This window comes from Carettochelys insculpta, chromosome 9 (assembly GCF_033958435.1).
Source record: "Carettochelys insculpta isolate YL-2023 chromosome 9, ASM3395843v1, whole genome shotgun sequence".
NCBI classification, from domain to species: domain Eukaryota; kingdom Metazoa; phylum Chordata; order Testudines; family Carettochelyidae; genus Carettochelys; species Carettochelys insculpta.
In genome coordinates, this window is record NC_134145.1 from 18,286,750 (window position 1) to 18,306,309 (window position 19,560).

At 42.0% G+C, this 19,560-nt stretch overlaps 1 protein-coding gene across 1 annotated transcript in view; it reads left to right on the forward strand.

The window, feature by feature from the left end:
* CACHD1 (cache domain containing 1) overlaps positions 1-19,560 on the forward strand; it is a 199,094-nt gene that overhangs the window by 67,610 nt on the left and 111,924 nt on the right. Inside the window, exon 2 of the mRNA XM_075002823.1 lies at positions 14,374-14,436. Coding sequence (XP_074858924.1) covers positions 14,374-14,436 — 63 coding nt within the window. The remainder of the gene's footprint in view (positions 1-14,373; positions 14,437-19,560) is intronic.

The window sequence follows — 19,560 nt, forward strand, 5'->3', positions numbered from 1 at the left end:
AACTGTTACTTTATCATCTGAACTTGTGATCTCATGAAGGAAAGGTATCAAGTTTGTTTCACAGGCTTTAGTTTCCATAAAATCATGTTAATGTCAATCAATTGCATTACTCTTCTTTAATTGTTTATTAATCCAGTCTGATATCAGACACTCTGATATCTTGTCTGGAATTGATGTCAGGTTGACAGGCCCTAAATCTACTCAGATTATCCCATTTAAAGGTTTTAAAAATTGCCACGACCAGATCTATCTTCCAGTCTGGTGGAGCTTCCCCAGTACTTCAGGACTTACTACAATCAACATGAAAAGTCAAGGTATTCCTCAGTCAACTCTTGGTTAAAATTCTTGAATGCAAATTATGTGGACCTTCTGATTCAAGTGTCTATCTTCATAGCTTCTGTTTACACTGTCTTGAGCAGATGTTAATGGAAAGACTGTTGCCATTACTGATGAAACTATATCATCTGTATTATATTGTAGCTTAATTTTTTTTAAATCTTGAAAGCTGTTTTGAGTAATAGTTGACTATGTAAATACTTCTGCACGGTGCCTTTTTTGCTTTTTTTTAAAAAAAAAAAAAAAAGGACCCGGTACTCAGCTGGCCAATCCTACGGCTGGTGCTGCCAAAGCGCCAGGACTCAGTACCGGCACCAAAAAAAGCACGGGTTCTGTATAATTTTACCACAAAAAATTTAGATTTATTTTATAACATCAGCTCATATAGTAATTGATTACCAAGGTTTCTGTGATGTTCAAGCCTCCACAGCATTTCTGCAGAGTAGAGCTGTGTGTGTGATCATTTCACTGACTAGTGAAAAGTAGCCATTGCAGACCCAAAATGGCACACTTATGTAAAGATGAACAACAACACAAGGAACAAGAAGTGAAGAATACAAATTCAAAATGAAATTCAAGTGCGGTCACTGAGCACTATCATGAAAAGACATTTGTTTAGCTGCAGCCTGGACTGGAAACAAGTCCCTTTTTTCAGCTTAACCAAACATACTTTAATATTTGCTTTTCAGAACTTTCCTTCTTTCAGGCCTCATGCCAAGGTATAGCGATCTCATTTTTTTAATGTATTTTTTTTAAATCAGATTTTCCCAGTTCAAACCTTCATTCACAGTAGCTGGCCTCCACATGATCCTGAGACTATCATAGACTACAGTTAGAGGTAATGAGTGATTGTCTCAAATGTCTGCATTGTAGGGAATGGGAAACCTCCACTCTTGAACTTCCAGTCAATGGGCAGGGTAGTTTGGTTGCAGGCATGGTCAAAGAGAAATGTCTGGCTGAAGACAAGGGTGAGTATCCTGGACATCCTAGAGAATAAAACTAGAGGTTAGAGGGGTTTTGTTGTGTGTCATCGGTAATGGTTTTGTTTTATTTTGTTCCTGCATGCTGTTAGTAGGATTTCTTATTGAAATGTTTTGCAGAAAGCTGTGGGTTGTTCCTTAACCATTTGATGCACTCCTCATCCCCCTCATCCCCCTTTTACTTTCCAAAGCAAGCAGACTGCTAATTGGCAGGCTCTTCTGACAGCTTCCATTTCCTGCACCTGTTTAGGTTACTGAAAAAAGTTGCTACAAATGGGTGGTAAACTTAAATCATGAAGGTGAGCACCCTTCATTTTCAGTCTTTTTTTTTTATTTTATTTTTTCCCAGGAATTTTTTGTTGTTTATTACTACAGCAGCAAAAATATCTGAAAAGTGTTGCAAAAACTATAATAAATACCCCAGTTTATTTTGGTGGACGGAAAGATGGGGGCAAAGAACATATTCAGAAGAGTAATGCATTGATGAATGGAATTGAGTGTGGTTTGCTACAGAATTAAAACAGAACTTGCAACACAATGCCACCTCTGAGTTGAAGAAAACAAAACATCTCTGATCCCCAAATAAAACTTTTCATTTGAATAAACAGTTTACTCTTGTAGACTTAGAGCTATTAGCATATACATAGATACATGTTGTAACTAGGCTTGATATTTTAAAATATTTATAAACATTCATTGTCTCATATAAAGGCCTTTGGGGTAATTTCTAAAAGTCCTGTGTTAGTATAAGTTTACAGCAGTCTTTTTAAGATGTCTCTTCCAAGGCCCATTCTCTGCTAACAGCTTGACATGTTTGCGTGGGAGGCATAGAATTCATCAGTGTATTCCGCTGGGCATGTACTTCAGAGCTTTTGGGCGTGCATCTTCATGTAGTATGTGTATCTTCTAGACTTATACATAGCTTTACTTCAACAGGCAGGTTTGTACATACACACAGACCAACGTATTATCATAATGCATATGCTGCATGCAATGCATTGTTTTCCTAATAAAACAATTTGTTTTTTATATTTGAGTGATATAAGAATAGATTGAAAATCAAGGAGAAAACAAGTAATTTTTGTAAAATCTGGGATTTTGGGTAGGGGGTGTGTACAAATCAGTTTAAACAGGAAACAAAGGGTCTTAACTCTTCCTGGTGTGGGGAGCCCCCCCGCAGTCTGTGGTCTGGATCTGAACCATGGCTTGCATTGATCCACCCCCAAAGGCTAAAGGCTCCCCTCCCCAGCATCCAGCCTGTGGCATATAGGGGTGTGTGGAGCCCTGGATCTGACAGGCCAGAATCAGGAAAGCTGAGGCCTGTGCTGGATGCAGCCCACAGGCTCTGCCTGGTGGTGGCAGTGCACAGCTCTCTGAAGAGAGGCTTCCCACCCCCAGCACTCTGGCCAAAATTCTGGGCAGTCTTAGCTGTGAGGGAGTAGGAGAGGGCGGTGCCTGGGAGTGGCTGAAGAAAAGCCTTTCCAGGGAGCATTTCTCTGCGCTGCCATTCCTCCAGCCTGTAGGGGGGACGGCAATGACAGTGTATGGAGGGGAGCACCTCCCCCATTGCCCAGCCCCCTCCAGCCCCCCCACTGCTCCTGCACCCCCTGCCACCCAGATCCCACCTTAGCCCACTCTTCACCTTCCCTGCCTAGCCCCCACACCTCCTGCCTAGTCCTGAACCCACCCACCGCTTCCCACAGGCCACTTACACACTTCGTCTCCCACCCAGATCTCCCAACCCTAGCTCACTCCTGCACCCTCCCAGCCACCCTTAGCCTGTTCCTGCACCCTCCCCAGCAACCCTCTGTCTCACACTGAACCCTGAATCTCCCATTTTTGGTCCCTCCCCAGCCCCCCAGAAGAGTTAATCTGTCCTGTGGAGAGCCCTGAACCTCAGTCCTCCCCTCTACACTCCCCTGCCTGTGTTGCTGGGGTGTGAGGGGCATGAGGTCTCAGTCAAAGGCCACATCAGTGATGTTTTTTCTTACTTCTCACATTTATGTGGCCCCCCCCAACTGATTTTTTTTCTGTTTGTCAGTGGCCCCGAGCCCAAAAAATGTTCCCAACTCCTTTTCTACGCTGTCATTGGTTAAAAGGCAGGGTGAAATCTTGGCTCCAATTATATCAATGATAAAACTTCTGTTGATTTCAATTGGAAGCCGGGGTAGTGGTCAAGATTTCATTCAGAGGGCTTCTGGTGGAGTGAAGTATCATCTGTGTAATTCAGATCATGATAACCATGTGTCTGTGGCTGCCAGCGAAGGGCAGGATTGTTGTCCGAATGTCCCTATGTTTCCTCTCTCCAAAACCTGTAGCTATTTGTAAACTAGTTTATTTGGCCTCAGAGGATATAGGTGAACGAGGAAAGATTCAGGCAAAGATTGTACTGTATAGCTATGTGTGTGTGTGTCTTGCACTTCAGAACGTAAGGGTGTGGTCTTATGTGATAGGCCTTCACTGTTTCAGATGGGACTCTCTTTTCTCATGTTCTACTTCAGCAAAGCACTGACAAAGGGACATAACTTTAAGCAGGCGAATAATCCCGTTGAGTTCAGGAGGAATGATAACATGCTTAAAGTTATACATATGCTGAAGAACTTTGCTTGCCCAGCTTTCATGTGAGCCTAGAGTTCTCTGAAAACCAGGACTGTGGCCTTTGGGCCATTATCTCCAACGGGAATCGGATCAGGCCATCTTTGCACAAGCATGTATGTTACTGGAACCATGGATTTTCTTACATTTGAAATACGTGCTGCGACATTTTTCCCACTTTTTAAAAACAAAGTGAAAATAACATATTAAAGTGATGGTTGAGGTAGGCAGTATGTAATTCTTCGTGAGCTAGGCCAGGACTGCATGGCTAGCACTTCTGTGTCTGTTGGAATCTTGAATTACTTCTTGTTTTCTAAAAGGCTGCACTTTTGGCAGTACAGTGAGCATACTTGGGCACTGGTTTGGTATTAACTCAGAGCAGAGGACCACTCAACCCCTGTCTTTGTACAGATACTGGCCTAGCCTGTTCCTGTTTAGCTTGTTATCTTTGTGTCTGACTTTTTTTCTCTTTGCTTCAGATTGTAAGTTCCTTGGGCCAGGACTGTGTATTTCTTTCTTGTCCAATGCCAAGCACATTGTGCTTAATAATAATGTAATAAAGAACAAAACTTGTAGTCCACCCATAAGTGAAACAAGAATTGTAACTGAACCACAAAAAGTTTGCAGACCCAAATTAATTAATTATAATTGTTCTGTTACAACCTTCATTTCTGGGGAAGAAAAAGCCGTTGTAGACAGTGACACCATGTTTCGATAAATTGGTCTGGTGGCCTTACGCTGATCTCTTACCCCATTTGGTTTGGAAAACACAGCAGATAATTTTAAAACATTTGTCTCCTAGGGTTTTGTTTCCCACAAGGGTTTGCTTTAGTGTCATGGGTTACCCCCCAAATCCTTCTCCCCTCAGTTATCAAGAGTAGCTCTGGCAATGGTAGCACTGGAAAGCCTTGGTGCAGATGGGGTTAAAACAGCACCAGCCATTTGAAGGCCTGCCTACCCTGGCATTCCTTCCCTGGTAGCTGAACTAGAGTTTGCAATAGTTGAAAATTTTTAACAGAAATACCTGGTGTAGAGACAAGCTACTGCGGTCTGCTAGAGGGAAATTTTACTGCCATGGCTGAGGCAGCAATTATTTAAAATCGCACAGGAAACTGGAAACAGAGCCTTTACAGAGACACTAAGGCGTTCTTTAAAAAGCATCTTTTAATGTAACTTCTAAATCAGCTGCATCTCATTTACCGTTTGCTGAATATTGCACAAATGTTTTAAATTTGAAGTCTTTGGTTGTCAGTGTATTTTTTTTCCTTCAGCAGACAAAATGCCGTCCCATTTGAAAGCTAGATTCAGTTCTAGTCTGCCATTTCTCATTCTGATTTGCAAAACTGGGGTGCAAAAGGTGGACGGCTTTGATTAGCAGTCTGAGCCTCTTGTTGTTCTTGATGGATACAGTGTTAACAGTCACGTTTATGTAGTGTTGTAAAATTTCTAAGTGCAGAATGTTGCTGCTGGGTTCGCTTTAATAGTCAGTAGCCAAGGAAACAACTTAACAGTGTACCCGGTAGATTCTGTTCTGACCCCAGCTTAGAGTGTTCCCAAGTCCAGAAAAGAAACACCCTGCCACACAACACACTGCTTTCGAGTTTCAGATTTTGCACTGTAAACATTAAAGTCCCATTCCACTCATCACAACAGCATCAGAATCCACCTTCTCCCTGCAGATTGGTTCCTAGATTGTTTACCCATCCAAAGCTGTGGTCAGTTCAAAGCTAATGGTGATCTGATCACGACAGGTGTGCTGGAAAGTGCCTAAGTACATATAAAATTCCAAACTATGACTAGATGCTAAAGAGGAGGTAAGATTGGGAAGTGTTGGGTCAATCAGACTCGCTACTTTGAGTCATGGATCTTTTAGAAATGTGGAGTCCTCTTAACTTTCTGAAAAATTCTCTTTGGGGAAATTAGGTTTTGTAGTTAAAGATTTCTGGTTGTCTCACGTAGTTATCCAGAGGAGGCTAGACTATGGAACGCTTCTGGAAACCATAAATATTGTTTGATTTTTAGTTTGGTACCTCCCAACTCCTTGCTGAATAGTAGAAGTTCTACATTAGCCTCTGCAGATATAATGGCCTCTTGGAGTTCCAGTGTAAGTATCGTGATCTATGTGCTTTTCCTGTTGAAGGGAAGGGAACAATCCAGTGTAGGGGAATGCAGAGAGGGTTCTGAATAGCTCGTGGTAGTGCTGGGTGTGGTCTAGAAGACGTGTCCATTCACCCCTCGTTAAGCCAGTACTTTACTTATGAGTACTCGCTTAAATCACAGAATCACAGAATCATAGGGCTGGAAGGGACCTCGGGAGGTCATCTAGTCCAGCCCCCTGCTTCAAGCAGGATCAACCCCTACTAAGTCATCCCACCCAGGACTTGAAAACCTCAAGGGATGGAGAATCCACCACCTCCTCTAGGCAACGCATTCCACTGCTTCACCACCCGCCTGGTGAAGAAGTTTTTCCTAACATCTAACCTACACCTTTTCCTCTTCAACTTCTGACCATTACTCCTTGTTCTGCCATCTGACACCACTGAGAACAGTTTCTCACCCTCTTTTTTAGAGCTCCCCTTCAGGAAGTTGAAGACTGCTATTAAATCACCTCTAAGTCTTCTCTTCTGTAAACTAAACAAGCCCAAATCCCTCGGCCTATCCCCATAGGTCTTGTGCTCCAGACCCTTAATCATTTCTGTTGCCCTTCGCTGAACCTGCTCTAGCAAATCTACATCCTTTTTATACTGGGGGGCCCAAAACTGGACACATTATTCCAAATGTGGCCTCACCAGTGCTGAATAAAGAGGAATAACTGCTTCCCTAGATCTGCTTGAAATGCTCCTCCTAACACACCCCAGTATGTCGTTAGCTTTCTTGGCTACAAGGGCACACTGTTTACTCATGTCCAGCCTTTCATCCACCATAACCCCTAGGTCACTTTCCGTTGTACTGCTACTGAGCCAGTTGGTCTCCAGCCTGTAACGATGTTTGGGATTTTTCTGCCCCAGGTGCAGGACTCCTTATTGAACCGCATTAGATTTCTTTTGGCCCAGTCCTCCAATTTATCCAGGTCCCTCTGGATTCTCTCTCTACCCTCCAACATATCTACCTCTCCCCCTAGTTTTGTGTCATCCACAAACTTGCTGAAGGTGCAACCCAGTCCCTCATCCAGGTCATTAATAAAGATGTTGAATAATACCGGCCCCAGAACCGACCCTTGCGGCACTCCGCTTGAAGCAGACCACCATCCAGATATTGAGCCGTTGACCACTACCCATTGGGCCCGACCATCAAGCCAGCTTTCTATCCATCTTATAGTCCAAGGATCCAATCCATATTTCCTTAACTTATGGACAAGAATGCTGTGGGAGACCATATCAAAAGCCTGGCTGAAGTCAAGGTATATCACATCCGCTGACTTCCTCATGTCCACAGAGCTTGTTACCTCATCATAGAAGCTAATCAGATTGGTGAGGCAGGACTAAATGAGGGACAGATGTACTTAACTTTGTTCATTAGATGAGTGAACTCCCTCCCCCGCCCCGCCATACAAGCCTTACCTCCTTCCCTGTGGCTCTAACCCACCACAGCCTGACTCCCCTCACCAGTCCTGCACACCCAACCCGCCACAGCCTGAACCCACCCTGCCGGCCCCACACACGAAACCCACCGCAGCCTGACACCCCCCGCCCCCCACTCTGTGGCCCCAAACCGCTGCAACCTGACTCGCCACCGGCCCCACATACTGAAACCACCACAGCCTGAACCCCGCTGCCCACCCAAGCTGCAGCAGCCTGAACCCCCTGCACGCCCGCCCCACGGACCAAACCCACCACCAGGTTTTAACGCTCCCTCCCACTCATGGCCCCAAATTGCCCCCAGCCTTTAATCCTCCCCAACCCCCTTCCCCCCACCCCAAGGTTCATTTACCTTTCAAAAGCAATGCTACTCGCTGCCACTCCTTCACCGAGTTAGGGAGCACTAAGAACCAATCAGAGACTTTTATATGTATTTTAATGGGAATTTAGTGTCCCTCTTACGAGTTTTCACCTACGAGCAGAAAGTTGGGAACCAATTGTGCTTGTTTAGCAAGGGATGAGTATACAGTTGGGCTCTTATATGGGTATATAGGAGTCCATACTGTAGAAGTGATAATTGTTTAATATATATAGGGCCTTTGTCAAATTCACAGCCATGAAAAACACAAGAACAAGGACATGTGAAACTGCAAGTCTGCAAATTTTAAAACTGAGAAAAGGAAATATTTTGTCGCATAGCTTATCGAAATTTAAAGAACTTGCTAACTATCAGAATATCCAAAGTGATGATGATTGATGCCAAGAAAAAAAAAATACTGGAAGGGAAATGCAACCTGAAGTTTCACGGCTTCCCACAACCTGTTAGAATGAGACCTTTGTTTGCGGGAGGTGCACACATAATCCACCTCCGCCTGCTGTAAGGTTATTTGAACATTAGTAAGGGGCATCTGGTGCCAGCTCCTCCTTTGTGGACCTTGAGTATGACCCAGGATGGCAATTCCTGTGTTCCTAGATCTGTTGTTCAACTGAGTGATGCTGGGTCAGGCCAAATAATCTCCAGTGACCATCTTGTTAAATGCTTGTGTAATTGCTTCTGTTCCAGTGAGCCAGGATTCTGCTACCATCTGTTAAGCAGACTCAATTAAACAGCAAGGAGTGGGGAGAATTGAAGTAAAGATGCTAATATATTGGGCAAACTTCACAGAGAATGCTCTCTTACAGATTTAACTTTTTTTTTTGTTCTTGGAATTTAAATTTACTTTTCAATCTGTGGAATCTCTTCAACTTCTTTTGGAACTTGACAAAAGACACATTTTCTGTTTAGAACATTAAATTACGCAATAGGTAAATAGTCAGATATGCTTGGCGCACTGGTTAAATAACAATAAAAAGTGAAAGGATCAGGGAGAGAGACCTTATCTGTGAATTGGTCTTTGATTTACTCTTTCCTCCAGTTGGTGTGATCCTTAGTGCAGATTACTAGTTGGGATCTGTTGTTCAAAATTGCCATTTGGATAATAGGTTTAGTTCTTTTCTCGCATAGTTTTAATAAAAATGAGAACTGAATTTTTGTAAGATTAAAATTCTCCCAGTATGGAAAGGGATGTAATTTTTGTTCTAGGTCAACATTCTGATTCGTTGTACTAAATAGTGAGCAGGTAGCAAAGTAATAGTACTCTGGGCCATGTGGAAGACAAATTCATCTAGAGGAACTTTGTTGTGATTTATCCCTTTCTTCAAGTGGTATGATCCTAATTTAGTGTGGATTTCTGGTTTGAGTAATTGAAGTTGCAGTTTGGCTATCAGGTTTTAATTTTTCTTTTATAATTTTTATAAAACTGAGAAAATTCTGTGCCCCAAAAAAATGTTTAAAGAAATTGACTAAAATTGATCTGAAACCAAAATAGTTTGTTTAAAACAACTTTATTCCAGTGTCCAAATGAACTACTATTCACAGTGATTTTTTGTAGCTGATCATAATATACTCTCTGAATTATTTTGATAGTTCATAAACACAGCATAGGGGACGTGTCAGCTTTGTATTAAGGACAGAAAGCTTCATTCTTGCTAGCTGACAGACTGTTTCCTTGTTTCTTTTGACATCTGAAGATTAAAAGCTATGTAGGGAGAAAAAGTCGATTGATTGAAAATATTTTGCATCAAAATTACACTCTATTTTCATCTGTTAAATTATGTTCTCAGCTAAAGGAAAACCCATGTCTGTAGTTTAAGTATCTGAACAGATCTTGTAACAAAGGTCTGGAAAGAAGAGGAAATCTAGATGTGTAGTGGTGGTTTTTTTTTTTTTTTTTAGTCTTTCTAGGCTCCATGGAACCTGTGTCCTGAGGAAGTTCTCTGCTGCCTTTCAAACTGCTGCTTTCAAATAGTTTAATTTTTTGAAATTCCTGAAGTCTTTAAGAGGATAAGGGGAAAGTTACAGTCATAAACTGAGATTTTCCAGAGTGCCTCTGCTGGCTGTACATGTGTATAAAAGCAGATAGGCCAAATGTTCACTGGGAAAACTCTTGCAGTTGTTAAACAACTTCGATTCAACTTCGTTTCCTTCATTGTTAAACTCCTTATGTTGCTCTAAGTAGTTGTAGTTTATAGTGTTAAAACTTGGAAGATCCAAATTGAGGATCTGGGGACTTGATTTTAGACTTAGTGCATTGTTGTAAATGTAAAAGCATTCCATCAACTTCATGTCCTCCATGTAGAAGGCCTCACCATAGACTCTCTCAATAGTTGTCATGGCCCATGTGTAGCCAAACAGAACAAACTAGTATTCTTGCTTCTGCGTTTCCATTCATTGGGGCTCTGTGTTGATGTATGCGTAGTCCACTCCCTGGGTGAAATCCTGACCCTGGTTAAGTCAATGGCCAAACTCCCATTGACTTCAGCAGAGCCAGAATTTCTCCCTCTTTTATATTTTCCTTTGTGTCTTTGACATTTTAGGGTCTTTGAAGTCCTAAATGCAATCCCCAGTGGTTCACTTTCTTGCCTGTGTGATGCGCTGAGGCTTCGGTAAATGATAGAGAGGCTGCATTGTTAAAATGTTGCCGGGGCCTTCAGTTTTTGTGGCGTCACTTCAGTTTAAAGTGTGGCGACAGTTTTTTACCGTTTTTCGACTGAGAAGTAAAATGGTGGGGCGGTGCAGAAGCAAAAGTTTCAATCTGAGAGTAGCTTTCAATAAGGAGCAAAATGGCTACGTGATGTACCACAGCACTACTACAGGATTCTTAATAAAGGAAAACAGCACTGAAAAAAAGGTCACTGTAATATATATATAAAGAACCCCCCCCACCGTAATAGTTTCTTACAGCCTTTATTTTTTAAACTTAGCTTCATATTAACATTCAGAGGGCCAACTGGGTGGGGTTTTTTAATTCTTTTTGAAGTACAGTATTTAGTCTTCTTAAAGGTTAGAGATAATATTTATTTTATCAACAGTTCACTCCCTTTCCATTTCAAATGGATTTTTCCCATGGTGTTTCTGCAACAACAAATTGTACCTGTGGTTGGCTTCTTTTTCGCTGCAAAGCACCTTGAGGTATCTGGGTGAAAGATGCTATATGCAAGCAATGAATTGCAAATATTTTAATTAATTTTAAAATTTTCCTATTCCCCAGCACATGATAAATCTAATCTATCAAAGAATTTGTGCTTAATAGAACAAGGTAAGGGGTGGGAAAAGGACTGGACCATTAATTGAATTATTTTCCTGATTAAAACTAATATCCATTTCCGTAACTACATTCAAGTGGGAAAGGGACACCCCTGGGCCACTAAGGGCTTCCGTACGCTGCCATGGAAGATTAACTTGCTCTGTGATTCGATTTTGCATGTCTAATCTGGATGCACGAAATCGAGCTCTTGGGTCCCAATATACTGCTGTACTCCTTGAAGATGTGAAGAGTAAGGGAGGTCAAAAGGAGAACCTCTCCTATTGACCTTCCCTCGTATATACAAGAAAGTTAGCCGAGCGCAGATACGTCAATTTTAGCTACACAGTTGACTTAGCTAAAATTGCATAGCTGAGGTTGACAAGTATCAGAGAGGTAGCCATGTTAGTCTGTATCTCTGAGTACAGCAAGAAGTCCTGTGGCACCTTGTAATGTGCCACAGGACTTCTTGTTGTTCTCATAGCTGCGGTTGACTTTCTTGGTTTGGTATATATGTAGCTTAAATGTATTAACTTGCGTTTCATCAGAGGTAACAGAGAGTAAGCCGTGCTAGTCTATACACTATCAAAACAAAAAGCAGTCAAGTAGCACTTTAAAGACTAGCAAAATAATTTATTAGGTGAGCTTTCGTGGGACAGACCCACTTCTTCAGACCATAGCCAGACCAGAACAGGCTCAATATTTAAGACACAGAGAAACAAAAACAGTAAGCAAGGAGGACAAATCAGAAAAAGATAATCAAGGTGAGCAAATTAGAGAGTGGAGGGGTGTGGGGGAAGATCAAGAATTAGACTGAGCCAAGTATGCAGACGAGCCCCTATAGTGACTCAGAAAGTTCCCATCACGATTTAAACCATGTGTTAATGTGCCGAATTTGAATATAAAAGTCAGCTCGTCCACTTCTCTCTCTAAAACGGTGCGATAATTTCTCTTCAGTAACACACATACCTTGAGGTCATTGACAGAATGCCCCATTCCATTAAAATGTTGACTAACTGGTTTGGCCATACTCCTAATCATTTTGGTTGCCCTTTTCGGAACCTTTTCTAAGTCCAGTCCAGTACAAGCTTGATTATCTAGCATCCCTGGGGAACAGGAGCGTCTGGACAGTCAAATGTGCTAGTTAGTTGAGCTGGGACCACCGGTCTCAGCTGGGCAGCTGGCCGTGCTATCATGCCAGCACCACTGCAACCATCTAGTGCTGGTTAACCGAACTTGCCATTTACCTAAGTGCCGGGCAACACAGCTTTTATTGTATATCTTTTTTGAGATGGAATGACGAAATCTGCATTTGGAATTCAAGGGGCGAGCATACCATTGATTTATGAAGAAGCAATACAGTAATCCCTCAGTTAACGTGTGGTGGTTGCATCCTGGGCAACCTCCGCGTAAATTGTGGCGGGGGGGAGTTGGTTGAGTGGGCGGGGTGGGGAGGAGGAGGCAGCCATGCGGCCCCCGGCTTCTTCCAGCTGGGGTGATGCTGCTGCTTGCGCCGTGGTTTCTCCCAGCTGGGAGAAATCGTGCCGCAAGCAGTTGTGCACCTTCCAGGCTCTCCCAGCTGGGGCCTGGAGGTGCGGGTAGGGCAGTTTCAATTTGCACTTCTCATGTTAATGCAATTTAAGTGCAAATCAAAATCACACTTCTCCAGGGTTTACTGTACAATATTCTGTCTTACTATATATCCTTTTCCCAGTGATTCCCGGTGTTCTGTTCCCTTTTTTGACTGCTGCTACACGTTGAGTGGAAGTTTTCAGAGAACTATCCACAGTGGCTCCAAGATCTATTTCTTGAGTGCTAAGAGCTAATTTAGACCTCATCATTTTACCTGAATGGTTGGGATTATGTTTTCAAATGTGCATTACTTTGCATTTCTCAACATTGATGTTCATCTCCTCTTTTGTTGTCCAGTCACCCAGTTTTGCGAGTTCCTTTTTGTAGCTCTTCATAGTCTGTTTGGGATTTAACTCTCTTGAGCAGTTTAGTATCAGCCGCAAATTTTTGTCACTTCTCTGGGGACACCACTATTTACCTCTCTCCATTCTGAAAACTATTTGTTCCTACCCATTGTTTCTTACTTTTAACCAGGTACAAATCCGTGAGAGGCCCCTTCTTCTTATCCAATGACAGCTTACTTTGCTTTAGACCCTTTGGTGGGGTACCTTGTCAAAAGCTTTCTCAAAATTTAAGTACACCATGCCCCCTGGAGCCCCCTTGTACATAAGCTTGTTAACCCTCCCCCAACTTCAAAGAATTCTCAAATTTCTTTGCTCTTCTACTCTTGAACCTTAGAGAGGGATAACAAGTGCTCTTAAACCAGTGTCTTCTGCTATGGGGATATTGAATATCACTCTCACCTTCTAATAAGCAGATGGAAGGTTGTCTTAGTGTGCAAAATTAGATCCTTGCATCATCCAAAGATGGACACCCGCTTTATAGTCTCTAGCTTAAAGGCTTTTGCATATAGGTACAACCCAACAACTGGAGGATCAGAACTTAATTAAAAACTCAGTGAATATGAAAAGAATAACTTTAGAAAGCACTTTATTATGTTAAATTTTTAGTATCTGTAAACAATTACGGTATTGAGAGGTGACAGATTTTAAATATGAGGCACAGTTATTTTAAATTATACCAACTGGATAAAATATGTGAAGCTCTGCAAATAACATCCTGTATTTTTCTTTTTCAAAAGGTCAACATCTGCTTTTTTATTTATAGCAGCATGTGTTTTGCTTCCATAAACATGATTACCTTTATCTAAAGTTGATAGTTTTTAAAGCTTTTTAACATGGCTCATAAAGGTTGAACCTCTCTAGTCTGGCACTCTCTGGTCCAGCAACGTCCATAATCCAGCATGATTTTAATTAGCCATATGACCACTTGTCATGGGTGTGGCCATGCTTCCTGTGGTCCCATAAAATTTGTTTACATCCCCCAGTCCTGACTCTGTGTTCTGTGCTGTTATTTAGTCGTAATTTACCCCTAAATGTCTTCTAAGAGACCAGTAACCAGTGGAAGTGTTGGTAATGCTGCTAGATAATATTGATCTCCTGTGGTTTGGCAAATTTTCTTGTTGGCATCGGTTAGGTCCCAAGGGTGCTGGACAAGTTTGGTTCAACCTGCAATATGAAATCTGTCCTTTCCTAACATAATTCTTCTGACTGGTTTTCCTCTTCAATATTGCTTTAAATCAGTGTTGTGCCAAATGTTCCTTATGCACCATTTCTGATTTTATTACAGCGGATATTCAACTCCTTTGTGTACACTGAAAAAATCTCAAATGGAGAAAGTGAAGTTCAACAGGTAAGGGAAAAAATTAAATGTATCAAAATCCCTGCCTACCCATTGGGTGAAAGTGTTTTGTTTTTTAAAGCAGCACGGTCAACTCATATATTCCCCTTTTATCTGAATTTATTTTATTGAATATTCTTACTCATGAAATTAGAATGAACAGTAGCTAAAAGCTGTTTGTTTTGTATCCATTTTGTAGCTTCACTTTCCCATGAATAGTAAGGCAGTTTTTCTTTTGTTTTATGGGTCTTTAAGCAATGAGAGAGAGAAAAATATGTTTAGTGTATACAAGAATTGGAGACTGGTATAGTATTAACATTGCTTCTCTTAAATAAATTAAAAAAAAAAAAGATTAGATTTCAAGTTGACTATGCCCTTTAAATAATCTTCACTTTAGATGCATGTTTAGTGGTCCTTGACACATTGGCATTATATATGCGGAGTTTTATGTGTGTGAGCTTTCAAATTTAATCTCATCTGTAGTTTGTTTAATTTATGTGCAGATTTGATTAGTTTATTACATCCATTTTGCATCACTCAAACTTTTGGCTGTGCATCTAAAAATAATAGATTTGAAAATTCAACATGTATTTTCATTTAAAAAAAAATCTTGAGTTTAATGTTAGGTAAGTGTCGGGTACTCCCCACCCCCATTATTTCTATTTTAGTATTCTTCAGTGCATGAAAAGAAGTTGTTTGAGTAAATATAAAGGCTAAAGGATCAATATAAACACTGAATTAAAAATACAAACCTAAAGTTCTAATTTTGTTTGTTTGCTTATTCTCATAACTCCATCTTATGTGAAATGTGATCAATTTTGATTCAAGTGGGAAACCTTTTATGTAGCTGATCTAAGGCCTGGAACAAAAAAAAGGGGGACTTTTGATTCCCACTTAATCCAATAACTCACTAATGTGACCTTATGAAAGTAACTTGACCTCCTTAGACTTCATCGGACCTCTGTTAACTTTCAGTAAAAATAAAACTGCCTCAGAATAGAGTTTCCCCTGGGGAAAAATGAATTGCACTCAAAACATGCAAGTAAATTTTAATTTGGTGGCTGGACAGTTGTATTCTTTCAAGAGCACTTTACAACTTTGCATCAGCTTATGCGTTTAAATTGAGTCTACCAGTAAGTAAATTGAGTCTCCAAGTAACATTAACTAAATTGAAAAAATTATCGACACAAATTGCTTTCAAGGGCAAAAAGTAAAAATAGACGTGGGTTTGAATTAAACCCTGTATTCAGATATAGTACACTCAAACTTTGGGTAAGTTGGGATTTGAAATTGGTACTCAGGCCTCCTCTAGTTCAAAGGAAATACAGTAATTTGGAAATGGTTGAATTGAGTTCATATGTGGAAAATGGAATAATATACAAAAAAATTACAATTTTTGGTACTATTTGGAAGATGAAAAGCAGACTATTGGATAAAATAAATCATATATTAAAAAACACCCCAAGTGTCAGTAGCCTCACCTTAGTTTATGAAAACTTGAAAGATTGGTAAAAAGGAAATTTATACTTTTTAATCTTTTGGTTTTTGTTGTGAGTTCATACAAGCTGGTGAAATTAGACTGATTGGTGTGATAATACTGTTTATAGAAATTTGCCATGGGAAAGTCTGTTCAACTATCCTGTCTCTGACAGTTACCAATACTAGATGCTACGGAAGATGGTGCATAAACCCCGGCAAGATATATTATGCCATACTATGTGCCCTGTGGGAGAAACTGTTTACAGTACCATTTAAAAGTTGGATTGCACCTGGAATTGTAGGTGATGTTGTTTGTATGAATATCTGTTTAATGTATCCTGCTAAGCAGTTTGCCTCAATATTCTGTGGTAGCCCATTCCATGCATTAAATGTGCGTGTACATGTGCTGCTTTTCAATTCAGTGGGGAAGCCAGTATCTTTGTACTTGTAACATGAGAGAGAAGGGCTAAGTGTAATAGGAGGGCCTTCTCTGTTCTAATTTTTATTTGCCCTGTGTAGCTCTGTTCTGTCATCTAAGTCACCTTGTAGTTTTTAGCCTCTTTAAATTGCATGGAAGATTTTTTCATACTGTGAAGAATTTGCCTTAGCTGTCTCTGGAATTCTTCTGTTTCTGGTTTGTTTGAGCTGAGGCAGTCAAAATAGGGCCCAGAGCATGGGGAATGGGCTATCAATTTAATATAAAGGCCTTCTGTTAGTTTCATTATTATTCTCTATTCCGTTCCGAACAGAGCATTCTAATGTTACCACTTTTTGAGAATTCTTGTGACTCCTCTTGATCAGAGGTTTTAGGGAGCTGTCCCCAGTGACACCCCAGTCTCATATCAGTGCTATATACACATGCACAATTGCTCTCTCAATTACATTTTGAACTCAGGAGACATTGTACAGGTTGAACCTCTCTTGTCCAACGCCCTTGGAACCTGACCAGTGCGAGACAAGAGAATTTGCTGGATTATGGGAGGTCAGTATTTTCTAGCACTTCTGCTGCTTACTGGGCTCTTAGAACACCTTTAGAGGTAAATTACAGCTAAATATCAGCAAGGAACACTGAGAGCCGGGACTGGTGGATGTAAATAAATCTTATGAGACCGTGGGAAAACTTGGCTACACCCATGAGAAGTGGTCATCCAGATAACTAAAATCATGCTGAACTATGGAGTTTGCCAGGCGAGAGATTTCTAGATTAGAGAGGTTTGTTCTGTAGTGAAAACCAAGCCCCAAACAAGTTCTGCTATGAAGGTTGTGAAGTAAACAAGATGGGTAGGGCCCTACCCAATTCACAGCCATGGAGTAGGAAATCTGGTCTTTTGTGTGTGTTTACCATAAAGTACATAGATTTCACAAGGGAGACCCCAGTTTCTCCCATAGGGGTTCGTGGTCTAAAAGGAAGTTGCAGGAAGGTTTCACAGTTATTTAAGGGGACGTTGTGGTATTGCAACCAGTACTTCTGTGCTGCCGCCAGTGCTGGGCAGCTGGAGAGCAGTGGTGTTGGCCAGACACCTGGCTCTGAAGGCAGCACACTGCCACAGCAGTGCAGAAGGTGGCAATGCCCTGTTGTGTCACCCTTGCTTCTGTACTGCTGCTCTTCAGAGCTAGGCAGCCAGAGAATGGCAGCTGCAGACTGAGGGTCTAGCTCTGCAGGCAGAGGCACAGAGATGAGGGTGGTGATACCATACTATGCTAACTTTGCTCCTGTGCTGCTGCTGGCAGTACCTGCCTTCAGAACTGGGCTCCCAGCCTGCAACTGCTGCTCTCCACAGCTGCCCTGCTTTGAAGGCAGCTCCACCACCTGCAACAGTGCAGAGGTAAGAGTATCAGTACTGCAACCTACCCTACAAGTAAGTTTGCAACATCCCTCCTCACCCCCCAAAAAACCCTCCTTTTTGGGGGTCAGGACCCCTAAAATTACCACACCCTGAAATCATGAAATTTACTATTTTTAAAATGTTGTGACCATGAAAATGACCAAATGAACAATTAATATGATAGGGCACTAAAGATGGGGCCAGGTAGAAAGGAGCTTTTGTTTAACTCTGGGGAGAGAGAGCAAAGGAGAGGAAAAAAAATGTTATGTAGTCTTCCAGTTTAAAGACAGTCGAATTTGTGTTGCATAAAATAATATGAACAGTAGCAAAAAAGGAATAGAACCAATATAGGGGAAGGAGGGACTACATAACCTAGCATAAATCGAAATGACTTTACAAAAATATGATGTTTTGGTCACTTTGTCTTTTGGAAGCTGTGCCTGTGGAAGATTATATATGAGAGAGAGAATGTATGCGCGCGCCAATGATTGCAGGAGGGAGACAGTTTTTCAGAATTCTGAGCAACTGGCATGCGTTGTTTCAGCTACCACGAATGAAGGAAAAATTAGAAAAATTACTTACAGGCCAAGATTTTGAAAAGTAGGTAGTGACTTTGGTGGTCGTAGTTTTTGGATGCCCAAATTGAGACCCCCTGAAGAGAGAGTGTTTCTTCAGAAACTGCTCGAGCACCCTCTCCAGGAGTGCGTCACAAGATATTTGGGGCACCCCAAAATAATCAGCTGCCTTGAAAAATCTTTGCCACGGTAAAGGGATACGCAAAGTGGGAGACGTGTCCCCTGGCAGGGGGCATGTGAAATTTATTATGGAGCGGAGCAGCAAAGTCCCACGCCCTGCAGCCTCCGTGTCACTAACAGGTGACAAAGCCACTGCTGCAAGACGGAGTGTAGGCAAGGCCCATGCCCCGGCTGGTCTTACTCGCAATGGATGACTACCCCTGTGTGCCAGGGACCATGTGTGCCACTGCCACCTCCCTCCAGTCCAGCACCTGACCCTGCTCCTGCTCCACACACGGACGAAGCCTGGCATGCAGCCCTCCCTGCAAGTCCCACGCCTGTCTTTATGCTGCCATTTGCTGGGCAATGGGGCTGCCTCCTCTGCCCCCTCCCCCTGGGCCACCTGGCTGCATTCAGGTAATCAGTGGTGCACCAGCGGAACTACTTCCGCCCCATCTGTACTGCTGCTACTATTCTAGGGAGCCCCCCACAGCACAGCATTGAGCTGGGCAGGGTGGGGACAAGGAGGGTTTGCGTGCACAGAGGGGAGGAAAGGAGCCCCTTTAACCAGGCTTCCCAGTATTGGGCTTGTGTGTTTCATGGAGACTTTTAAAATCTTGCCCCAGACCAATGTTCCTTCTAATCTTTTCCATTTCTCCCCCCACATGCACACCTCCCCGGCCTTCACCACCAAGTAAGCACGTGCATCACTTCCAGGGCCATCTGGGGGGCCCTGCTAATTGCAGGGATGAAAAGGGGGGCCCAGCGTAAAAAGTTTGCTCACTCCTGCCATAGTATATCTGGCATTGGAAAGAATGTGGCTTATTGTGTAGTCCATTGTAAAGAACTTTGTTTCTGTATGAGCATGCACAAATGTGTGTGCTTGTATGCAAAATGCCCAAACTGGGGCAATTGTTATGGTAAGTTGAAGTTTTAGGCCTTAAATCTTCTTGACTTTGGTAAAGGCGGGCTCACTGGCTTTAATTTAAGTTGAAGAATAATATTTTTCACTACCATTTCTGGGTGGTCTGCACACGATATAAAAGTCATAGGGCTTGGGAAATTCAGAAACTGAATTGGATCTTCTTTGTTGAAGC